At 41.0% G+C, this 18,717-nt stretch overlaps 1 protein-coding gene across 7 annotated transcripts in view; it reads right to left on the reverse strand.

The window, feature by feature from the left end:
* The window catches only part of LOC147010865 (teneurin-3-like), a 307,484-nt gene that overhangs the window by 49,518 nt on the left and 239,249 nt on the right, over nucleotides 1-18,717 (reverse strand). For all 7 annotated transcript variants that reach the window (XM_085860654.1, XM_085860652.1, XM_085860653.1 and 4 more), the window contains one exon: nucleotides 3,325-4,217. In XM_085860654.1, the coding sequence (XP_085716780.1) occupies nucleotides 3,325-4,217 (893 nt within the window). The remainder of the gene's footprint in view (nucleotides 1-3,324; nucleotides 4,218-18,717) is intronic.

Genomic DNA, 18,717 nt, shown 5'->3' on the forward strand with positions numbered 1-18,717 from the left:
AGAATAGCACCAGGCAACTCCAGGTATCCAGCTTAGTTTGAGTGAAAATAAACCGAGATTATCATTCAACAATTTTTCATTCACATTGATCAGAATCTTCCAAAACTTATCATCACAACAATTCAATGTAAACTCCACACAAGCAGCTAATATGAAGTGTTGGAGGAGCTAATCCATCACATTTACCAATCAAGCCTAATTGATGACTTCTCAGGTGTTCCTCATCGTTAACATCAAGTATTCCTCGTCTTTAACATCAGGTGTTTCTCTCAACACATTCATAAATCTAAAAACCCACTTTTCTTCCTGCAAAATACACATCTATCAGAACAAAATGGCTAAATTTTCAGTGGAAGATAAACAATGAATTATGTTCCTGCATAACGAAGGAAAAACATTGAGTGAAATATCTCACATCACTCGATTTTCAAGGTGTGCCATCCGAAGCACAATCATTCAACAAGCCAAGAAAACGTCATCTGTAATTGACAAACTCAGGACTACAAGACACGAAACGCTGTTTAACAAGGATGACGAATACTTGCAGATAATATCCATAAATAATAGAAAGAAGGCAAGTGTTATTGACAACAAATCTGGCAGACGCCTTGGGTGCCGTTGTCCATCCATCCATCAACAGTACAAACATCACTTTTGAAATCATGACTTAAAGGATGTGTTGCAGAAGGAAAATCTCTAAAGAAAGGGGAGCAAGACCAAAAGGCTAAAATATGCACAACACAGGAATTGGACTATGGGACAATGGTTAAAGGTGCTTTGGACAGACGAGTCAAAGTTTCAGTTGTTTGGATCAAATGTAGCCAAAACTCAGAAACTGGGGACACCAGACAGCCAATTGCCAGGCCGGTCAGGTGTGTCCATGGGTGAATTTGCGGGGAGGGATAAATCTGGGGAGTGCAGGAGCAAAGAGCCAGTAACAATTAGTTACAAGAATTACAACGAGTTACAAGTCACAAAGAGTTACGGTGATCCTTGGGCGCACTACAAGGACCGTGTAAGGGCACAATAAAAGCCAAGGATGCTAAAGAACCTCCCGGAATCCATGTGTGTTCCCCATTGGTCGGTACTTATGTGAGTGTGTGCCTTTTTCATTTTCCCTTTTATTTAAAAATGGTACGTCTGCTTCCTTCCTTGAAGCTCAGCATTTAAAGGATAGAGCAAAGACAAACGCAAAGGTTGGCACCCATGGGGAGGAGGAAACTCCTCCTTAATTGTCCCTCTGAGCAAGGCCAGAAAAATTACATCATAAAGATGGCATCACTGGTACTCAGTGGTCTGGGATGAGACGTCACTTCCCCAAGCTGTGTTTGTCTGAAGTTAACTTTGGTGGTGGTGTGTGTGTGTGTGTGTGTGTGTGTGTGTGTGTGTGTGTGTGTGTGTGTGTGTGTGTGTGTGTGTGTGTGTGTGTGTGTGTGTGTGTGTGTGTGTTGTAATCAAACGGAAGACCAAATACTGCAATTGAGTCATCAAAAAGAACCCAAATAAGTAAAGAGCAAAGACGGAGTCATCATGAGGAACCTGGATAGGATTCGGGATTCAGCTGCTTCTCCTCTACCCTCAAACCCATCCAGGGCATGCCATATGAGCCTTATAGAAAACTTTCTGCAATAATTCATTTCTTCCTGGAGAGATAGAAAAGGAAGAGAGAAATAAAGAGCAAAATAAATGAAAGAAAAGAAAAAGCAAGAGTTAGAATGAATAAAGAGAAATGTGAAAAAATAAATTACAAAAGAAGTGTTAAAGAAACAAAGAACAAAAGATGGCGGAAAGAACCAGGACAGATAGATTTCAGCAGTTACTCCCCAGGCTCAATGACCTTTAACCCCTCCATAAGCCTTAAACCAGCAAAGAAAATGTTCCCATCCTCCCACCCTCTACACTCACTTTGCAAGACCATTTTTTTCAAAAAAAAAAAAAAAAAACATTGTTCTGGTTCTGCGAAGTGATCGTGCGTATTATTTATTAACTCTTCTATAATTCTGCGCCAGTTTGTGCTTGGCCTATCCCGTGCGTAGTGGTTTTTCTATCCTCCAGTTATTTCTGTGCGTGTCGTTCCGGATTGATTGCACGGTCGTCCCTGGATTTCCATTGCATTCATTCCACAATTTTCATGCAAATAAGAGGAAAAGAAAAAGCTGAGCGTCGCAGGAAATGCCAAGGCTGACCCGGTCTAATAGAATGTGCTCTAGTTCTGAGCGGATTACAAAGCCAGCTAAACCATTTTGCACTCTTTCACACATATCAACAAAGGCCAAAAGAAAGTTCATCAATGGCCATGGAGATTGCCGTATGCAAGGTCGGCCTCACGTGTACACAGCTTGCGTGTCTTTATGAAGAAAACAAATCCTGTGACTGTGCTAATCCCCAAGAAGAACACACAGAGAGGGAGGGCTGTGGAGTTTCAATGATTGTTACTCTCTCCTGAACTTGTGGTTAAGTTTTCATCACGATTAATTAATTCATTTTGTCCTGCAGGTGAAAATGTATGGTGTGAGTGTGGGTATTGATGGTGAAAGTCCTGGAAGATTATGATGCCCCCCATTTGCATTCGTGCCTCCTGCAGTGGAATTTTCAGGCTGTTCAATTCATTTGTAGATCACGCGCTATATTTCCTGGTGTCATATTGTCAGTGCATTGCCCTCTGCCCACTGTTGTCATCTTGCTCTACGAGTCAACATCTTGTTCCGTGTTTGGGGCCAAGTTAATGTGTCTTACTTGGCACAGTTCATGCTCGATATCTCGTTGGAAATACAGATTAGAGAAGCAAAGTTGCATTCATTGGCAAAACCACACATTTCAATCACTGCTTTGGCTTGAGAGAGAAGATGATTGGACTTGTGATTTACTGTGCACAAAATTGAAAATATTCATGAGATCAGAAGGAATGTACACACACATGGATGCCATGATGTCGGATGTAAATTGTTCATTGTACGTGGACATCAGAGGCTGCGTCGCTCGTCAGTTCACAATGGATTTTGTTATTATTGCCAAAATCATATCAATAATATTTTGATAAACTTTGTAAAGGTGATGCATCGTTTCGTATTCACCTTACTGACAATGGAAGCAGGTAATGGAATGTCACTCGTCGATAATCATCTTCCACTCTCCAAACACAACCACACTCAGCCCTCCTCCCACACACATCTCAGGGTCGACAAATTTTGTGACAAAATAATGAAATAGTCACGAAACAGGAAAAATGGTTGTAAGCATTGTGATGTGCAATTAATTATAGTTCATAAAAAACTCAAGGGTACTGGAGGACAAATGGAACTGAAATAAAACTGCACAACTTACTCAAAGAATGTGGGCCATCCACTGCTGTCTGTACTGCTGGCGAGTAGACCACCAACCCTATGGTAAGTGAATAAAGCCAACCGCCGGCCACCACTCTCCAAAGCATGAAGTTGCCCTCCACTCTTGGCACCGAGCAGCAGGTCACTCACTGAACCATCAGGTGCAAGGAGATGTGTAACTTTCCCATCGCTCGCCCACTCCACTCTCAGCTGATTACCATGTGCATCGGTGAGACGAGCAAGACGTGGCTGCCCTCTTGTGTCCAATTCATAACTCAGGTTAAGAAGAGGCATACCAGAACGCAGAGCTAAGGTACGAACATGTAGACCAGTACTGTCAAATTCGTACAACTCTCCCCGTGCTGGCGCCGCCACACGATACCTTCCATCAGGCCCTGGCTGAGGATAAGCTTTGCGAATAGCTCGTATCCGTGCGTTTCCCAAGTCGGCTACAAAAAGTGTTCCATCAGGGCAGGATGCTAAGGCTACAGGACCATTGAGTCGTGCATCACGTGCAAGTCCCCCATCACCCCCAAAGCAGGGTGGACAGCCGGGGGCATTGCGAGAATTACAATCACAGGATGATGATCGTGCAGCTCCAGCAAATAATGAAACATGGCCGTCAGGACCAACACGGTGAACACGGTGGATACTACGTTCATCCGATTCAGCCACAAACAAGTCCCCAGCCATAGATATTGCCAGAGCAACAGGGGTTTGGAGACGTGACAGAGAACTGGAGGTAAGAGGTTCTGTGTGGCAGTGGGTAGGGTGACCGGCCACCACACTCGCCCAGCGTCCATGCACCAGTCGTAAAACCACAGTGCCATCCAGCAAGTACAGAGAATTATCCACTGGGCTCACAGCCAGGCTGGTCGGCCATTCCAGGTGAACCTGTGCCACAGATGGAGACTTAGTGACTAAAACAACAAACAATGCACAGTATTGCAATTGATAATGGAGATAAAACAAATACACATTCAGTCGTTATAAACAATAACTAACTTGACTAATATGGTGAAAGTATATAATGGTAAAATATATTGTTAAAGAAAATAAAAAGAAGTGTCAAATTGTGCAATGCACAAGTATATTTATATGTAAGCTGTTTACTTCTTCACACAAAGTATCACAATTTTCTTTTTACTGACACTTTAATTTACTGTACTAGAAAAAGTCCCCCTTTGCTGATCGATTTAATCAAAAGACAACATGTAACTGCACAAGCATTCTGCTCTATCACTTTATAATTTTCCTGAGGTCAACTTCCATCTGTTTGGAAGTCAGCTAACAACACCTTCATCAACCATTCTACTTGCTTATGTGTGGTGTGAGCAAGAATCACTTCCACTTCACTGCGAAGATCAGTGCTGGATGCTTTGGTTTGAACCTCCGCTTAAAATGAATGAAATTAAAATTTCGAATTATTCTTTCAACATCACCGTAATACATATTATCAAGTTGTTTAAATTTTCTTTAAATGAGAAAAATATGATTTGTAATACCAGATACCACAAGGTGGTGCTATAAATAAACATTTACATCGAGAGAATTGAAGTCTCCTCTCCCCTCCCCCTACCCTGAACCCCCTCCCCCAGATATGCTACCCCGACAGAAACCATACATGGGGTACCCAAAAGCAATGTGCAAAGTTTGGTTGGATTTGGTTCGGTATTTCTTCATTTTTTGAAGAAATAAACCAACACACAAACAAACAAATGAACTGGAAGGGCACTCGGTAGGCCGCATACCTCCGCCACGTAATGCCTGATCCATGAGAACATATCGGGCCAAATACATTTTTGAGATATCGTGCTATATATCGTTTTTTGCCCTATCTCTCAAGGGTGAAGAATCACGTAAAAAATTCTAGTAGCCGGATCCAGATTCAGATCTTCACCAAAATCTAAACAGTTCGTCCTTGTCACACACCGAACCTTCCCTCCAAATCCATTCTCAACTTTTTGACATATTCTGTACACAAACAGACAAACAAGAAAAAGACATCGTGCAGAGCATGATACTTGCAAAATCCACCCTCCTCTCCAAATGTTGCCATGGATACATCAAATTGTCCATTTCATTAAGATTAAAATTGACAATCAATCAAAGCTCAGGTCAATCGGATAAAAATGGATTATTTTTCAGATTGAAATTGATGATTTTAGAAGTTTGGCCTTGAGTTGACCTTAAAAATAGTTGGTTTCCAAATTCAGTGATGCACTATGCAAATCCTGTTCAACTTTCAAGTCAATCTGATGAAAAATTATGATTTTAGACATTTGACCTCAACATGAGCATTAACCTTTGACCTCAAAATCAAAAGGCTTCTCAGTTGAGACTCCCTCTACAACTTGGTAAAGTTTCATGGTGATCAGTGTGGAATTGTGATCTGTCGGCGATTGAAAAAAACAAAGAAATAGAGACAAGAAGACGAAGACGTCGTGCAGAGCACGATACTTGCAAAATCCATAAACCAAATTTGATCTCAAAAATAATTGGTGGTTGAATTCAATGACCAAATATACAAATCCTCTTCAAATTTCAAGTGAATGGGATGAAAAATGACAATTTTAGAAATCCAGCCTGTGTTGACCTTTTGGCCTATGTTGACCTCAAAAATGATTGGTGGTTGAATTCAGTAACCTGATATGCAAATCCTCCTCAAATTTCAAGTCAATGGGACAAAAATTGAAGATTTTAGAAATCTCACCTTAGATGTTGACGTTTGTCCTATTTGACCATTTGACCTCAAAAACAAAATAGATTCTTCCTTATGACAAACTCTACCATGTGGTGAAGTTTCATGAAGATTGGTGTAAAATTGTGACCTGTAGATGATAAGCAGACAGAAAAACAGATAGACAGACAGACAGACAAACAGAATAACAAGAAAAAGACATTGTGCAGAGCACAATACTTGCAAAATCACGCTCTGCACAACAGCTCCACCCACCCCTCTCCAAAGGTTGCCATGGATACATCAAATTGTCCCTTTCATTATGATTAAACTTGACAATCTTAATCAAAGCTCAGGTTAATTGGATGAAAATTTTGACGATTTTTCAAATAAAAATTTATGATTTTAGAAGCTTAAACTTGAGTTGACCTCTGTCTGATCTTTTGACCTCATTGCTTTTCCAATCCAATGACGCAATATGCAAATCTTGTTCAAATTTCAAGTCAATCAGATGAAAAATGACGAGTTTAGAAACTCGACTTCAAGATGACCATTGACCTTTGCCCTCAAAATCAATAGGCTTCTCGCTTGAGACTACCTCTTCAACTTGGTGAAGTTTCATGACGATACGTTTAGAATTGTGACCTGTAGGTGATAAACAGACAAACAAGCAGACAGACAGACAGACAGACAGACAGACAGAAAACAAAATCGACAGACCAATATACTTGCAAAATCGAAGATTTTTCAAGTAGCAAACAAACAGGCAGACAGACACAGACAGACATAGAGATAGAGATAGAGATAGAGATAGAGATAGAGATAGAGATAGAGAGAGAGAGGAAACATAACCTCCTTCACCTACGGTGGCAGATGTGACAAACAAATAAATATACAAATCCACTTTTATAGTCCAGTATAGATTACTCCCATACTGACACGAAAGTATCCATGATAAATATTTGCTGGAGACCAGAGGATCAGCACAAGCTCACAACGTATTTTAAATTGATTTGTCTCGCCTGGGTTGGAATCCCGTTGTAGTTATAAATAAGCTGCCATCCTGGTGTTTCACAGCCAGGGCAAAGCATCGATATGTGCGCCGTCCCTCAGATGGATGTTAAGCCGGCGGCCCCATCCACCAGCACTGGATGTTTATGGACATTAAAGATCCAATAGTGTCCTCAGAAAAGAGGAGGCAAGTTATGCAATTTACAAATTCTTGCAAATGCAGGATTGATTTGAGACTAAAAACTTTTCTCAACTAGTTGTAATATGTCCCAGAGCTCTAAGTAGTAGGGCCATCATCATTCTTCTTATTATTATTATTATTATTATTATTGATATTATTATTAGCACGTCCCCCACGCAGCAGAAGACTGTTTTGCAATGATTTCTGTGTCTCTCCAGGCCGTAACTTTTTTACCACTCGATCTTTTGTCATCAACTTTTCAACAAAGCTTTATTATGAGAATATGAAGAAATCGAATTCCTAATTTTGTTAAAAGGTCAAAAGGTCAAAGGTCAGTAACACCTAAAATAATCAATTTTAATCCAATTCACCTGAAATTCCAATTTACCATTTAAGCTTTGTCATCAAATTTTCAACAAAGCTTTATTATAAGAACATGGAGAAGACAAATTAATAATTTCGTCAAAATGTCAAAGGTCAGCGTTGTGATGTAACCAAGTTTGAATGTAAAATGTATATTTATGTTCCACCCGTGTCTTGCCTCATGTCCTCATCTCTGCTGGCCAGTTTGGTCCAATTTGAATCCCTGGCTCAAGATGCCGGTTTCCAGAGCAAACCAACACAGAGCAAACCAATTCATGTTTTGCTTCATGCATATATTTATACTCCACCCATGTGTTGCGTCATCTCCACTGGGAGGGGGCGGGGGGGGGGGGGTTGCTCTTTGCTGTCTGGCAGAACGGTGTGGTTTTGTGCGGGGAGGGATGGCTTTTACCGTCACACTTGTAGTGTTTTAAAATAAAGTGAAAAGTGATTAAAACCTCTCAGTGCTGATAAGCTGCATGGAGCATTTTTTTTTTCCCCGAATAATCTGGACATGGAGGCCGTTCTCGGATAAGTGTCACGTAAACTTGTCAATTTTCATCCAAATGATCTGGAATTTTAAGAATTTGCATATTGGGTCACTGAATTGGTTCACCAATCAAAAGCTCGAAGCTGAGTGTATTTTTTAGATCAAAAGGTCAAAGGTCGAGTTCGCCTAAAATTGTAAATTTATTTTTTTAGCTGTTTTTGTCATGTTTAGCAGAGAGAAGAAGAAGAATAAAAAGAAAAAGAAAAAAAAGAAAAAAAGACAAAGAAAAAAAGAAAAAGAAAAAGACAAATAATAATAATAAGAATAATAATAAAAAGAAGAATAAGAAGGAGGAGGAGACAGTCTGCATACAAAGCGGATGTGGACGGGCTTTGCATTTTCAGATGCTTTCTTGTTATTATGATGATGATGATGATGATTATTAATATTATTATTCATAGCTTCATAACTGGAACTCCCACATACTACAAAGAGTGTTAAACAAGTAACGGTACGTTCAAAGTACACCGCCCCCATGCCAAATAAATAAATAACAATCCTCCAGCACGCGACATTGCCTGGGCTCCTTCAGCACCCAGCGATACTGCCTTACACCACGCGGAGTCAGAATTGGGAGGGAGCGGTGTACAATAATTTATTGATTCATTGCAAAATTAAAATAAATAATAATCGTGAAATAATTAATTTCTTAATCAATTGGCTAAAGCATCCCTCACCACCAATGTTTCATCCGAATCTGTAACTTTTCAAAAATAAGTGATGAATCGAAAAATTATAATAAAATTAATTGATTAATCAAGAAATCAAAAATACCCTTTATTGCCAAATCACTTGATCACTGTCATGTCAAAATAACAGCTAACTAGCTCAAAAGGTGTCTGAGATTGCCAGGATGAGAAATAAAATAAGTAATTAATAAATCGATAATTAATAATTACATAATTAATCAATTAATTGATTCATCAAAAAATAAATACTATTTCGCCAAAGCACATCTTCACTTTTGTCCCCAAATTTCAGCTCCAAAGATCAAAGAATGGCTGAGATATCGCCCGGACAAACAAGAAAGAAAATAATTAATCGATTAATTGATTAATCAATTAAATGAAAAATACCCTTTTGAGCCAACTCACTTGTTCACTGTCGTTTCGAAATATCAGCTTATAAAGCTCAAAAGGTGCCTGAGATATTGCCCAGATGATAATTAATTAATAATTAAGTAACTAATCAATTAATTAATTTATAAATAAATCAAAAATACTCTTAAAAGCCAAATCACTTGGTCACTATCATGTCCAAATATCAGCTTCCTTGCTCAAAAGGTGCCTGAGATATTGCCCAGATGATAATTAATTAATAAATAATAATTAAGTAATAAATCAATTAATTGATTAATAAATAAATCAAAAATACTCTTAAAAGCCAAATCACTTGGTCGCTATCATGTCCAAATATCAGCTTCCTTGCTCAAAAGGTGCCTGAGATATTGCCCAGATGATAATTAATAATAATAAAGTAATTAATCAATTAATTGATTATTAAATAAATCAAAAATACTCTTAAAAGCCAAATCACTTGGTCACTATCATTTCCAACTCTCAGCTTCCTTGCTCAAAAGGTGCCTGAGATATTCCCAGGATGAGAAATAAAATAAATAAGTAATTAATAAATCGCAAATAATTACTTTATCAATTAATTGATTAATCAAAAAATAAAAAGCACATTTTTTTTGTCAAAGCACATCTTAACTTCTGTCCCCAAATTTCAGCTTCCTAACTCAAAGGATGGCTAAGATATCACCTGGACAAACAAACAACCAAGAAAAACAAACAAACAAACAGAGTAAAAACTGAGTACTCCCTTCCTGCAGCACCAGGCGATGATGTCATGCATTGCCTGTATATGGAATTGGGAAGGAATGGTGGGTAATATACATCTTATACATGCAATGCAGTGATTTTGGCTTGGGTAACAGCACACAATGGCATAATATTGTATTGAAATACTGTACATTGGGATCTTTAAATTCCACATTCTAAATGCAGACGAGACAGCTGGCTTTACATTCCAATCCGAAGGACGTCACTCACACATACGCAGCACCACGTCGCAGTGCATCAGAACGGCAGTTTTTAATACAAACTGAATGCATCAGAAATCAAAATTCGGTGAAAACTCACTGGTGAGCAAACTAATCTTGTGGAAATAATTAGTCATGTGGTAAAGGGTTAACCCTCTTTCTCATCCTCCCCCTCCACCTCAACACACACCCCACTCATCTGGAAAATGTCTCTCATCTGTGGTGGCCAGTTTGGTCCAATTTAAATCCCTGGCTCAAGATGCCGGTTTACAGAGCAAACCAATGATTATGAATGTGTCATTATCAAAAAGAACATGATAGGAAATCTGTTAAAGTGCTAATGGGTTTGCGTTATATCATATTCCAATTTCATTCCTTCATCAAATAGCTTCAAATTGCTTAGAATTTATTGCAATGCAATTTTTATGCCGTTCAGTGGCAACAATAATATAAGCTTCTATGATTTGATTCTCAAACTTCTGAGCCACCCCCCCCCCCCCCCCCCGGATCAAAAGAGCGTTACTATCATGGCAGTGTGTAACTTCTGCTGAATCACAATGCTTGGTGCAAAACAAATGATGGATGATGATGATGATGATGATGATGATGATGATGATGATGATGATGATGATGATGATGATGATGATCCTATTGCTTTGAGATTGATAGGAGAAGCAGGATGTAGGTTTGGTGCAAAATTTCCTGAACGAGCTGGCCAAGACTGATGTTTGGCTCTCTGTGCACCCGTGGGAATCAAAGCCACACCACACTGCATTGAGGTGCAACAAAGCTTTAGCACCTCAATTGCCGAGTCGCTCAAACAGTCCAATTATACGTGTTATAGTTAAAGGATTGTATTGAATGCATCTGTCGAAGCAAATCTGAAGTAAAGAAGTAACTTTTCTATTCAAAAGTACAAGTCAGATGACTTTTGCACTTTGTGAATTCTATTAACTTTGCTTGCCTAGTTTCAACACACAGATAATCCAAATGCTTCATGGCAATTTCACACGAGCAATTAAAAAGGTATCATCCAAACCGATAGTGAAAAATTCTTCCTTATCTATATTTAATTAGCGACTCCCTCTCGGGAGAGTAAAAGTTTTAATGGACATTTGCATCACATCGTGGAACTGGGTAGCCATATATTATTAACGCCCGTTTGTAACTATTCAAAAGTGCGTCCGAGGGAAAACAAGCAGCATTACTGATGAGAAATAAATTACTACCGGGCCATAGTTCAACAAGCACAAGATCCCATCCCTACTGGCGTGTTCACAAAATTTTATGCAAAAAACTTGAAAAACTCAAAATATTATAAACAGTGACAAACTGACAAACCAGACATAATCTGCCTAACAGAAACTTTCCTCTCCCAAGACGTGTCTGACTCCCAAGTATCTCTCCCCGGTTACTCCCTCTTACGTATGACAGACCTGAGCCTCGTCCTGGTGGAGGTGTTGCTCTCTTCATCAAAGACTCTATTCCTCACTCTCCATGCACTGCTCTCACTCCCCCACACCCCCAGGAATATCTCTGGCTTCGGCTTCCCCTCCACTCCCACCTCATGTTTATATGTGTACTGTACCGTCCACCGAACAGTGATGACTCCATCTACACCTCATTATCCGAAAACATGGACCATCTTCTATCTTCTCATCCAAACTCTCTCTTCCTCTTATGTGGTGACTTCAATTGTCATCATGCCAGCTGGCTCGGTGTGGGTACCTCTCTCACCTGCCATGGCACCTCAGCAAAAGCTTTCTGCGACTCATTGGGACTGACTCAATCGGTCAACTTCCCGACCCGGATCTCAACCAATGGTACTCCATCTCTTCTGGATCTGATTTTGACAAATTTCCCTGAGAATATCTGCTGCTCTTCCTTCGCTCCAATCGGTTCTTCTGACCACGTCCTTGTTAAAGTGGACATCTCTCTGGCTGTTATCAGAGAACCACCTCACCGCCGTCAAGTCTGGCATTTCACTCAAGCCGACTGGCAGGGTCTCCAAGCAGCTATCAAACTTACAGACTGGTCTCCTATCACTACTTTCTCAAACATCAACTCATCCTGGGAATTCTTTCAAAGAAACTTGCTCTCCCTCATGCACAGATTTATCCCCTCTCGTGTTCAGTTGTCCTACCCTTCCTCCCGCCCTTGGTTTACTGAAGCTTGTGGCGAGGCAGTTGTCCTGAAACAACTTGCCTTTGCCTCATGGAAAGCAAACCCAACTGAGGGCAATCTCAGTTCCTTCCACAAAGCTCAGAACAAGTGTGTATCTACCCTCAGGAGAGCCAGAAAACAACATCTTTCTCATCTCAAGTCTGAACTCTCAAACCTGTCTCCCTCCTCAAAATCCTGGTGGCGTTTAATCAAATCTGTTTCTGGTGTGTTCCCCCTCCATCCCCTCCCTTACCTCAAATGGCCGCACTGCTGATTCCACACATGATAAAGCTGAATGCCTAAACTTGGTGTTTGCAGCTAAATCTTGTGTCCTAAACCCATCACTATCTCTACCCACTTTACCCAGTCGCACCCAACTGTCCCTGGACTCTGTCCTTTTCTCCTGACAAGGTGGAGAGCTTGCTTTCAAACCTCGAGTCAGATTCTGCAACCGGTCCAGACAGCATCAGCCCACGTGTCCTCAAAGCCTGCTCTTCTGCTCTTGCTCACCCTCTCTCTGTTCTATTCACCCTCTCATTTGCCCAAGGTCATCTGCCATCTGCTTGGAAATCTGCTAACATCACTGCCCTGCATAAAAAAGGTGCAAAAACAGATCCCTGTAACTACAGACCAATCAGCTTTCTCCCAATCATCAGCAAGGTTATGGAATCCATCATCGCTTCAGACATGAAATCCTTCCTCTTCTCCAATGGCTTGATTTCCAATCATCAATTTGGTTTCAGACCAGGTCACTCGACCCTGGATATGCTGCTTCTGCTCTCCCATCAATGGATGGCGGTCCTCAATGCCGGACAGGAAATCCGACCCGTATCCCTGGACATATCACGTGCTTTTGACACAGTCTGGCACCCTGCCCTACTCACCAAACTCTCTTCCCATGGTATTCAAGGCCATCTCCACTCATGGCTCGCAGACTTCCTCTCCTGTCGCAGTCAACGTGTGGCCCGAAATGGAGTTCTTTCATCCCCTCTTCCTGTGCAGGCTGGAGTTCCTCAAGGTAGCGTTCTGGGCCCTGTTCTTTTTCTGGTTTTCATCAATGATCTCTCGGACTCTCTGGAAAATCCTCTATTTCTCTTTGCCGACGACTCCACCCTCTGCCGTACCATCTGTCATCCCTCAGACCGGCAAGCAGCAGCTTCTTCGCTCACTGCAGATCTGGATAAAATCACAAACTGGTCCAACACGTGGAACATGTCTTTCAATCCAGACAAATCTCACACTCTCACTATGTCTCTTCGAAAGGACCGTTTAGAAAACACCCCCCATCCACTTTCTCAACAATCCTCTGGAAGAAGTCTTTTCTTTCAAGCTTCTGGGTCTCACTATCTGCCATGACCTTTCCTGGGAAAGTCACATATCCAACCTCACCTCAAAAGCCAGTCGCCGACTGGGAATCCTCCGTCGTGCAAAGTCCTTCCTCGGCCCTCTTGAGCTCCTGACCACTTACAAAGCTTTTGTCCGTAGCCTGATGGAGTACTGCTCTCCCCTCTGGGCTGGTGCTCCTGCCTCCCACCTTTCTCGGCTTCACGCTGTCGAAACCAGGGCATTTAAGATCATCGGCATCTCCCGCAATGAAGCTGAGTCTTTGGGCCTCTCACTCAATCACCGCAGGTTGGTCGGTGGTCTTTCTGTCTTCTACCGACTCCTCTCCAGCCTTGCCCCCCCTGCTCTCTCTGCGATTTGTCCCCACCACATTTCCACAGGGCGCTCAAGGTCCGCCATCAACTCCCTTCTGGTAAAACTACCAAAATCACGAATCACTGCTCATCTTCACTCTTTCATTCCTCTTTTTTCCCGCCTTTGGAATAAACTTCCTCACTCTATTCTTTCCCATTCTTCCCTCCAGGCTTTCAAAACAGCTGTTCACCACCACCTCTTATCTTCCCCCATCCAAATCCTCGATCTTTTCTACCCCCAATAATCCACCCAAGCCCACTTCCTTCAATTCCCCTGCTTTCCTTCCTGAAAGTCCCTGTAATGTCCATCTTCTCTTCGCCATGTTCCCCATCCCATCCCCATCCCTCTCCCTTCCACAGTTCACCTAATGTGTCTGTTCCCCACTGTTTTGTCCCTTCCACTCCCGTCCCTCTTGTCTCATGCCTCCTTGCTGTGAGTTGTGTGTTAGCTCTCATACGAGCCTCGAACCAAGGTATATAAAAAATAAAAAATAAAAAAAACAGTGAACGTGGCAGATGGAAGTTTAGATCAAGTCTGCCAATATTGTGGTAATCATTTTGTTACATCCTTCAATCTTCATATATATATATATATATATATATATATATATATATATATATATATATATATATATATATATATATATATATATATATATATATATATATATATATCTCTCTCTCTCTCTCTCTCTCTCTCTCTCTCTCTCTCTCTCTCTCTCTCTCTCTCTCTCTCTCTCTCTCTCTCTCTCTCTCTCTCTCTCTCTCTCTCTCTCTCTCTCTCTCTCTCTCTCGCTCTCGTTAGGGATAAGCATATTTTGGGATTTGCTGTAATATTTAATCATTATTCAAGCCAAAGTCTTGTGTATTACATAAATACATGAGAATGGCACTCTCCATAGTTTACGTTTTGTATCCCATTAATAGGCCTGATCTGAAGGTAGACCAGAACCAAAATCTAATCAGCATGTTCTTGTCACCTACCCAACTCACACACTAAGTTTTGTCACAACTCTTCCTCAACTTTTTGAAATATCATGCAGAACTGTATATTGTTTTTGGCCCTATCTCTCAATGCTGAAGAATAACTTTTTTAAAAAAAACTAAAAAATCTCGTATCCGGATCCAGTTCTTCACCAAAATCAAACAAATTCGTCACTCTCTCACACCCAACATGTTCCACAAGTTTCGTTCAAATCCGACCATACCTTTTTTCAATATCGTGCTATATATAGTTTTTGACACAATCTCTGAATGGTGAAGAATCACTTAATAAATTCTACTGTCCGGAACCAGATCCAGATCTTCACCAAAATCGAATCAATTCAACCTTGTCACACACCTAACCTGTTCACCAATTATATACATAATATACAAACTCATATATATATATATATATATATATATATATATATATATATATATATATATATATATATATATATATATATAGACACATATATAGAGTATAGACACATATATATATATATATATATATATATATATATATATATATATATATATATATATATATATATATATATATATGTCTATACTCTATATATGTGTCTATACACAGCTCTGGAAAAAAAAATAAGAGACCACTCCAAAAAAAATTAAATCAGCATCTGTACATGTATGGCAGCCATTCCATTCCAGTGTCTGTTGAATTCCAACACAGGCACACTTCATTCTACTTAGTGAGGTACTGATTAGGTGATCACCTGAACCGAATCTTATTTAACAAGGAAAAGTATAAAAACCACTGCTGTGGTCATCACTATCCTCTTGCAATAGGACCAGCTGGATGGCAAAAACAGTGCTAGTGGTACCTCAAAAGTAATTGGAATCAAAAAAATAACTATTGACCATGCCAAAAGAGTTGAAAAGAAAAGTTTTGAGTGAGGAAAAGAAGGGTTCAATTCTGGCTTTACTGGCAGAGAGATACAGTGAGCGTCACGTTGCTTCCATCCTTAAAATTTCAAAGACGGCGGTTCATAAGAACAAGATCAAGCAGCAGACATTGGGGACAACAAAGCTACAGACTGGCAGAGGGCGAAAAGGACTTTCCACTGACCGGGATGACCGCCAACTCATTCGAATGTCACTCAACAACCGTGGGATGACATCAAGTGACCGACAAAAAGAATGGCAAAAGGCAGCTGGGGTGAAGTGCACGGTGAGAACGGTTCAAAACAGGCTCCTAGGGGCAGGGCTGAAGTCGTGCAAAGCAAAGCAAGAAAAAATCCCTTCATTAATGAGACGCAAAGAAGAGCCAGGCTGAGGTTTGCAAAAGACCATAAGGATTGGACCATAGAGGACTGGAGTTAGGTCATTTTCTCTGAAGAGTCCAATTTTCAGCTTTTCCCAACACCTGGTCGTCTAATGGTTAGAGGGAGACCTGGAGAGGCCTACAAGCCAGTGTCTCGCACCCACTGTGAAATTTGGTGGAGGATCGGTGATGATCTGGGGGTGCTTCAGCAAGGCTGGAATCGGGCAGATTTGTCTTTGTGAAGGACTCATGAATCAAGCCACGTACAAGGTTGGCCTGGAAGAACACTTGCTTCCTTCTGCTCTGACAATGTTCCCCAACTTTGAGGATTGGTTTTTCCAGCAGGACAATGCTCCATGCCACACAGCCAGGTCAATCAAGGTGTGGATGGAGGACCATCAGATCAAGACCCTGTCATGGCCAGCCCAATCTCCAGACCTGAACCCCATTGAAAACCTCTGGAATGTGATCAAGAGGAAGATAGATGGTCACAAGCCATCAAACAAAGCCGAGCTGCTTGAATTTTTGCACCAGGAGTGGCATAAAGTCACCCAAGAGCAATGTGAAAGACTGGTGGAGAGCCACTTGAGTGGCTCGTTCCGTACTACAGGGATAACCGAGCGGAGTTATGGTCGACCTTGACGGTTCCAATTATTTACCGGGATGTTGAAACCCACTACGAACCCCTTACGTGATGCAAGATGGAGATTCAATAAAAGGAAGGAGACGAAGCAAAGTGGGAAACAGTTTAACAAGCAATGCACATTTATTACGGAAACACGGAATGCACGTATATTACAGTCAAGACAAGATGCAACAAAAGCAAATGCAATACGACCGAATAAAAGGGCAATTATTTACAACACTTATACAGTTCTACTTGTCGGGACTCGGCGCCACATCACTCATACAAAAAGCAAAGGAAAGTAAGCCACCCTCACAGACAAGGAGGCAGATAGGTCTGTGGACCAAATGTGTGTGGATCCTGGAGGAGCGCCCAGGTCCAAGAGACCGAGAAGGTCTTACCCGCGTCCTCGTGACTCGATGGCGGGCAAGCCGCAATGTTCGCGCAGCTGCGCCCCGACTCCGTGCCCCTGGCGTGGTCGGCGAGCCCTCTCGGCCATGCTCCGCGCAAGCAGTTTTGATGGCACCACGTTTAGGGTAGGGGAGGAACGGGGCCCCCCGGCACTATCTCAGCGCGGATGCGGGGGGGGGGATTGCTGATGCTCAGGGAGAGGGGAATGGCTGGCTGGCTTGGACCCCGCAACGAGACGAGCGACCCCCACGAAGAGAAGAGCGACCCCAACACCGCAATCTCGTTGCCGACCGCCGTCTTCACTTGACTCGAACTTGAACTCTTCACTTGCCCCGACCAGCTGCCTGAAACTCAACCGCGTGAACTCCTCGAGTCGCCTTATGCTCGCGTCTTCCTTTTGGCGAGTCCGCACATGTGGAGTGGGCGGGCTTCCCGGTATGGCCGAAACTTCCACCAGGAAAAGGCGGACCCATGGAAGCTCCATCCAATCAAGGCGGACAGTGACGTCAGCTTCACCAAGGCCCCTCCCCGCTGAGGGAGATCCATAAAATACCGACACCGTCCTCAGCAGAGAGTTCAGTGCAAGAGGAGTTCTGTGGACGAAGGGTTTTTTTCTGTTACGAAGGGGTGATTACGAGGGACGATTATGAGGAGTGGTTACAGGAGGTCTACGTTGCTGTTACGAAGGGGATTTTGCTGTCACGAGGGTTGAGCAGATTGTCATCGAGGCGGCGAACGTGTCTCTGCTGGCCCTCTACAAGGGACAGAACGACCCTGACCCTCCTGCGGACCCCGATTATTCGCCACCCGAACTCCGCCACGAGCCTCGAGTCCCCCACGTGCGACTGGGGATTGGAACAAAGACATACATCTATAGATACATACATACATCTATCGATACATGTATACATATACACATATATCTATATACATATATATATATATACATATATATATCTATATATTCAAATATACATACAGATATCAATATATATATATATATATATAAATATATACATATACATACATACATCGATATTTATACAAGAATACATATATACATCTATATATATATATATATATATATATATATATATATATATATATATATATATATATATATATATATATATATATATATATATATATATACAAACATACATCTATATATACATATGTACAAACATATATATATATATATATATATATATATATATATATATATATATATATATACATACATACATACATATATGTATACATATATCTAGATATTCAGAAATACATACATATATCGATATATACATATATCGATAGAGACATATATCTATATATATATACATATATATGTATATACAAATATACCTACATATTTGTTTGTATATATATATATATATATA

This window comes from Eptatretus burgeri, chromosome 16, assembly GCF_056783735.1.
Source record: "Eptatretus burgeri isolate ZD-2024b chromosome 16, Ebu_testis_v1, whole genome shotgun sequence".
Lineage (NCBI taxonomy): Eukaryota > Metazoa > Chordata > Myxini > Myxiniformes > Myxinidae > Eptatretus > Eptatretus burgeri.